The 6,946-nt window shown below is 43.1% G+C and overlaps 2 protein-coding genes across 5 annotated transcripts in view; one reads left to right on the top strand and one right to left on the bottom strand.

Moving 5' to 3' along the window:
- Positions 1-274: 274 nt before the first annotated feature.
- Positions 275-4,457, top strand: LOC107077033 (protein FAM171B-like). The gene is made up of 4 exons (XM_069183296.1): positions 275-355; positions 904-966; positions 1,690-1,801; positions 2,595-4,457. Exons 3-4 carry the CDS (start codon positions 1,704-1,706, stop codon positions 3,898-3,900), a joined length of 1,404 nt encoding a protein of 467 aa, XP_069039397.1. The 5' UTR covers positions 275-355; positions 904-966; positions 1,690-1,703; the 3' UTR covers positions 3,901-4,457.
- A 173-nt stretch (positions 4,458-4,630) lies between these two features.
- Positions 4,631-6,946, bottom strand: part of rapgef3 (Rap guanine nucleotide exchange factor (GEF) 3) — a 45,191-nt gene continuing 42,875 nt past the window's right edge. For 3 of the 4 annotated variants that reach the window (XM_069183201.1, XM_006629357.3, XM_069183134.1), the window contains one exon: positions 4,631-6,820. In XM_069183201.1, coding sequence (XP_069039302.1) covers positions 6,702-6,820 — 119 coding nt within the window. In that variant the 3' untranslated portion in view covers positions 4,631-6,701. The remainder of the gene's footprint in view (positions 6,821-6,946) is intronic. The other variant, XM_069183245.1, reaches the window with a different exon arrangement.

The raw sequence follows: 6,946 nt of genomic DNA, 5'->3' as shown, positions 1-6,946 counted from the left end.
CGACCTCTCACTTGTCCAATCGAAACACTGCGATTGCTGTGTAATCCGATAGGAGCAGGCGAAGGGGATCAGCTGGCGAAATGGCGGGGCAAGTTGCCGAAGAGCCACTTTAAGAGTCCGGCCGCCGGCTGGCCATCTGGCTATTTCGCTGCCTTGGCTGCACGTTGGAGGGGGATTTCTGGGCAGCTTTTACATCAGATTTCGTCGAGTTGGACAGGTCTGTACCGAAATATGGCATGCAGATGAAGGTAAGTCTGAAATCCGAAGAGTTGACGGTACCTCTATTGTGGACGCGGTTGGAGTTCATCTTGGGACACGTGTTCATGTTTTATCGCGCTACACAGCGCCGAGGCGGGTAGGTTTGTTTAAAGGGTCTCAAGATGTGTTCTGTTTCAGTTATGCGGTTTTCTAATGCAAATAAAGATGTGTAAATAGCTTGCTTTTGGAGCCAATATCTTGGATTTAACCAAAGTACGCGTGCGTTTTTAATGTTTAAACTACTTACTCTAAACTGACAATCTTTTACTGATTCGGTGAAGTTTTATTTGGGTTTCCGTTCACTAGGATACAAAAGGATTAAAAACAAATGTAAACAGGTGCTTGGATAATCCCCTTTGCTGTTAAGTAGTTTACAATGGTTATTTGGAGGGTTTTTTATATATTATAATATTTTGCAATTGTCTTTAGAACTTGCTTTTTCAAATTGGGTAATTTAAACTTCATGACCGCTTTAATGTTTTCCAGTCGCGATAAGTGTCGATGCCCAGGTATTTAAAAACTTCAATGGAGGCCGATACTGTACAGTATTTAAAAACAATTCTTTGAAAAACCGTGACAAGAAATGAGCGGTTTAACAAAATAATAAATAATTTTAAGTTTAAAATTGTATTCCTGTTTTTGTAGTGAACCTGTCAGTTGTTGTCTTCACGTTCCTCGCGCAGCTGTACAGCAAAAAAAAAAGCCGAGGTTGGTTGCCTTCATTAAAAATAAATAAGGTGCAAATAAAATTTTAAAAAAAACTTACCCACAAATCTTTTCCCTTCTAAATGGATTGAAAAATAAGTTATATCAGAGTGCTTTGTGGTAAAGATATTATCTTCAAGATGAGCCTTAATTGCAGCCTCAGGACGGGTCGTCTTCTATTTAGTTCGCCTTTTCTCGACTGAAGCATTTGTAATGGAGTAGGTACGCAGTGCGGCGATACAAGTGTCTGAAGGCAATTATCAATGTTTGAGATTAAGTTAAAAAAACATTGACTACATTTAAAGAATAATACTAAGTTATGAAGTATGGCACAACATTTTACCAATTTAAATTCTTAGTTATACAAAAAAAGTAAGCTTTCATATAAATTGTAATGCAGAATTAGGAAGATCAGTAGTTAGCTTTTGAACTCTGTCTGGCCTTGCAAGGTCTTTTAAAAAAAAAAAAGTTTAAAAACTGAAACTGTGAAAACTCCAGCAGCCGAATATCCGCCTTGCATGTAAACAGGCCTATGGATTAGTAAACCCTAAAATGGATCAAAATTGTTCTGCAGCTGGAGTTGTATTTCCATCGCAGTGCTGTTCGTGTCATAAATGTAAAGTTTCATTCAGGAAGATAGCTGAATCATGGTGCTTAGCTTAAGTGAGTTTGTGCAGTTGTGCCTCTGTGCCCTTTCCTAATACCAAATTGTTTTGGGGCTTTCAGACTGTCTGGAAGCCATGGAGCCTTGGCACCATTTCATCCTCCTCCTGATCATCATGGTCACCATGCTCCTCCTGCTGGCTGGAGTCATCCTCTCGGTCCTCTGTTACTGCAGGTAAGACAGCACACCAGGTTGGACTGTGTTCACTTAGTCCAGCCTCCTCAGGAAGAACTAGAGCGGGGCGTGTTGACGTGCAGCTATTGCACTTGGAATACTCCAGCTCAGGGCTTCTCGGACTGTGGTCTTTTCAGTCCTGTCCTTCAAGGTGTGATGATTTGACTTATGGCTTGTTATAATGGTCCTGATGATTATCAATCAGATAGTTACAGAACTGGTTGGAGGAAATTTCTGCAATGAAGTGGATTGGAAAGGTTACTGGTTGAGTAGCTCTGCATGGTATGATTTACTGTAAGGGATCTCAAACCCAATTCCTGGAGGCTCAATTTGTAATTTGCCTAGCTCATTTGGTTGAGTGGAATTGTCTTGAGCTGGATCAAGTAAAATGCCATGCTAAAGTATTTACAGTATCTGACTTCACAAGCTCATGTAACTGGATACGTCACCCCTCATGCAGCTTTGCTTTAAGTTAATTACAGCACAGTCTATTTTAATACCCGTACTGTACACAGATGCTGCTGTATCTGTTCTCCTTTTGCCTTGAGCTGTTGATGTGATCAATACATAGTTCAGAAAACAGTCATCCTATCATATTTCATGCTGTTAGCAATCAGAATCATGTACTAAAGGCAAAGTGTGCACCAATCACGTGAAGTTATTCTTTGGTACTGCCATCTTATGCCTTATGCCATCAGGAGTCTGAAATGTTGGCCTTGATATCATGGTAGGATCATGGATGTTTGAGTGTGTATCCTCCACACCCTCTGAACTGTTTACTTGTGTGTGACAGAGAGAAAAGCCGTAAGTGGAAGGAGCAGACACGGTCAGCAGTGCCACGGATCGTCTACAAAGACCAGACCACCTCCACCAGTAACATCAGTGCCATCTTGGCCCTCATCAGGACCTCCACAGGGGTCCAGAGCTGCGAAACCCAGACCAGTCTCGTGGACGACTGTAGACAATGGAGTCGTACGGGAAGCTGCAGTAAGTCTAACCTGGCCACCTGTGCTTCCTCCACGCTAAGTAGCAAGAGCCAGGGTTTGTGCAGCATTAGTCTTGCCCTCACACAGGAAAATCTAGGCAACAGCCAAGGATCCAACAGGCTTTTGGACCCCACTGCTTCTGATGTGACTCCCCTGGGGCGCTGGAGAACAGAGTACGAACAGAGCCTCATGAGTGGGGTTCAGAGAATGCCCGACTCCACTGGAACTATGGAAAGTGGCACACTGGCCATGGAGAAACCCTCCTGCTGTTTCGCCAGACTCCAGAGCAGAAGGTTGAGCTCCTCCAGAAGTGGGACTAGTCCCGAAATCCTACCAGCACCTCTGGAATCTCCTGTTATCCCTGAGGCTTCCCGTAGCCAGACCAACAAAACTTCCAGCCTGCCCAGGGAGCTGAGCTATTGCACCTCAGGTAGCTCCAGGATCCACGTGTCCCAGGCAAAAGACGGAACCTCATCTAGAAGCCACTTGACCCAGGAGATGAGCCTCAAGAGCTCAGAAGGAAGTTCATCTAAGAAAGCAGAGCAATCCATGTTTTGCGGGCTGCTGGAATCCAGCTCAGTCCCGTGCACTTTGACAAGACCTGAGCCTGCCACCAGCAGGGTGGAAGGGGGTGCTGGGCATGTGTTATCAGAGCAGTCTCTACTAGAGAAGGCAAGGTCCAGCTGCCTTTTTCAGCCAAGAGCGTGGTTCATCTCCTGGGGGGACACGCTGAAACCAGCTCTGACGCAGCAGGAAGAAAAGGGGGGCAGTGTTGATTCCGGGGTGGACGTTTTCGAGAACTTTTACAGGAGAGTGGGCCGATCTGCCGAGGTGCAGGCTCCGATCCAAAAGGCAGGGCACAGGAATGCCACTGGTGCCGCTGGGGTACAAATAAGGTCTGAAGATGGGCGCTTGGGTTCAGGTGAAGTACAGAAATGGAGAGGTTCTCTTGAGCAGCAGCCTGACGGCATGGGCCAGCAAGGGAACAAGGCTGAGAAGGAAGTCCTGATCAGCCCCAGGGAGGCAGTGGAAAAGTTAGGAACACCCCAGTATGGAAGCAAGAGGACTCTATGGCAAAAGTGGGAGGACAGACCACTTATTGCTATCAACTGATGTACAGTAAATTAATCAAGTTTGAATTTCAAGAACATGGTGTCTGATTCAGGGCATTTTGTAGTTAGATCATGTAGCAAGTCTTTTTTTTTTTTTCTGAGCTCAACAAAAATATTGGAGGCTGTCCTGAAACTTGGTTGCAGGGCTGCTTGTGTTGTGCAGCCAGATTTCAGTGTTTTCATAGATAGTCAAAAAGTTTAATTGTATGGTCCATCCAAGAGCCTGCTGATTCAGTTCTATACATTTTTCTTATGGTGTTTAGCACTTCATTTACAGAAAGCTAGATATCCTAACTGATGGGGAGCTCAGGCCAACTGAGTAAAACACTGGAGGGAAACAAAAGGATAAAATCGCCCGCTCCCTCCCCAAGGAATTGAACTGGAGCTTGAAAGAGCGTGACACGAGCTACCTCACGACAGCTCGGTGTCATCTTCTGAATTAAGTTTTTATTCTTTTTAAACGCCACTCATGCTGCCCTTTTATGTATGTGAATGTTATTTATTCAATTTTTAACAACCATTCAGTGTCAATTTGTGCAATAAAAGTTCATTGACGGTTTTCCATTTATCATTTCATCCCCATGGGGAAATTCAGCAGTTTCCTCCTGCCTTCTTGAACAAAATAACACTGGAGGAAGCAACATTGAATTTCCCCCATCTTGCACTGGATATTCTCAACCCCCAGTTCATTTTTTTTTCAGTAGTTCCAAAGAACTGTATTAAGAAGGAAATAATTTTGCAAATTGTTTATTTAAAAAAATAATTTAGCATCCTTTACATTTGTCGACTATAAAATGTTCTAAACTTAACTCTCCTGCTAGAATCCGCGTTTCATGTGATTGGGGAGCTCTCTTCACTGACTCTTGCGATTTGTGCACTCCCAAAGTAGAAAAGACAGTATAAAAACATCTCGTACCCAGGCTTTGTGGAATGCGAGAAGGCCTTTCCCCAACAAGTGGTGCTTAACTTATAAAAGCTGGCAGCAAAGGTGGAATGTTAAGGCTACATCCAACATCCTTTTCAGATACTTGCCCACACCAAACCTGTATTAAGACCTACCACAAAAGTAAAGCAATGGTATCTTAAAAAGAAACCAAGCCTCTTCTGTGAGCTGGAGTAGAATGTCTTCTTTTTAGCTTTAAATTGACAGTGAGAGAATACTAATAAAAAAATAATAAATTCTGGTTCTGTTCATATATGCCTCGCATGCAACGTAATTGTCTTACTCTGGGCGATAATATGATAGCATATCACAGAACCTACACAACGAAAGGCCCTTCTCTCTTCTGAAGGTGTCCACACCCTGGCATGTTTTTACCACACTCACATCCTGAAAATGAGTCTTCTGTGCAAGGAAAAAAAAGCACACACTACTGTGTTAGTGTCTGCTCCTCTTTGAGCTTGGAGTTTTTCCACATGCCTCTTACCCTGAAGGCACACAATTCTTTATTAGGCCCAATGCAAAAGTGAGTTAGACAAGAGCTTGCTCACTTTTTTTTCTTTGGTGCTTGAACATTCACATAACTAAGTTCTTCTCAAATACAGTAAATTAAGCCCAATGAAAACACTATAGAAATATAGGACTTGAGCATTAAAACTCCATAATAACTTACTCTAAAGACTTAAGTTCTAGGCACTTCCATCATAATGTACAGTACAATAGCAACTGGAAATTCAATCTTGAGCTCTTAATCTATTTGCGGTCTATAATACACATAATTCATTGAGAGAGAGGCTTTACTCAGACAAAAACTGACCTCGTTTAAAAGTGCATTGTTCTCTTATTTCTTAATGTAGATAGCTAAAAGTCAAATGTCAGTCAGATGTCATTTGGGATCCAGGAATTTCCTGGGAAATGCAACACTTAACTCTCTCCTCTTCTATGGGATCTAGCAGGATTTTCTCATAGAGAAGACTATTCTCACAAGATCTTAAACCTTAAAACACCTCTCAGAAATAGTACAAAGTGTTGCCCTGAATCTTTTTTTTAGACCACAACTATTACAGATTCTACTGAAATATGTTGATGTAATGTATATGTGTATGATGTGTATATGATGAAATCTGTCACTCTAGTTTGTGAATGGGGTATGTGAGTGCTTTGTTATGGTCTTCCGATGCTAAAGCAGAACAGGACTTTAAACCCTCGTGGGTTTGGACTAAACCAGCATCCAAAAAATCTTGCACTGGGCACTGTTGGACAAAATGCATCTCGTACTCCTCTGGCCTTGCTGCATCTATGCTCGATCTCTTGTATTTTGTCAGACTCTTGTATTTTTGTAGACTTTCTTAGAAGATCTGTTTACTGATCTAAGCAGCTGGAAGTAAAACATAAATAAGCTTCTTGGTCCTCTAGCTGCAGTGAATTGGAAAACACATATGGCTTTACCCGGCTAGACAAATGCTGCACTGCCCATAAGACAACAAACATCACTATGAAGTCAACATTAATGGCAGCTTCTTTCCAGCAGAGACAGCCATGTGAGCTACAGAACCTCACTTGGTCTTCTGAAGCAGTCATCTTTGGGGCTCCCAACTCTGCAAAGCAGGTTTTCATGTTGAGTTTAGCTCCATTTTAATCTCCTAGATTCCACTGGGAACTCCTAGGCTACTTCTGTGCTGTCTGCAAGGCTCCATTTGGCAATATCCTGAATGCAGAGTTGGTTTCAGAAGCTCGTACACACTATGCACGGCCGTAGTGTTTTAGTGAAGTACAGTAGTGTCTCAATTGAAAGGCTCTGGAGCAGACGGCAGAGTTCGGCAGTTCAGTAGAGATGTGAGGCAGAAGACAGGCCGGATACCCTAGTGTTCCAGGTCCCGGGACAGCTGAGTCAGCCGGCGTTGATTGTCAATCACTCTCAGATTCTGGATGTACAGGCGGACAAGTGCAGGGCTGCGGAGAGTCACAGACTGCTCCGAACCTGGGAGGGAAGGAATCCAGTCATTCCATTTCCTGTTTAAGTCGGGAGATAGGCAGGCCTTACAGATCACTCAGCCATATTCCAGAAGGTTTTCTGCAGAGAATTAATTTAAACACCTGCCTCTAA

This window comes from Lepisosteus oculatus, chromosome 1 (assembly GCF_040954835.1).
Source record: "Lepisosteus oculatus isolate fLepOcu1 chromosome 1, fLepOcu1.hap2, whole genome shotgun sequence".
In the NCBI taxonomy this organism is placed as follows: Eukaryota; Metazoa; Chordata; class Actinopteri; order Semionotiformes; family Lepisosteidae; genus Lepisosteus; species Lepisosteus oculatus.
This window is presented reverse-complemented; position numbering and strand designations above follow the sequence as displayed.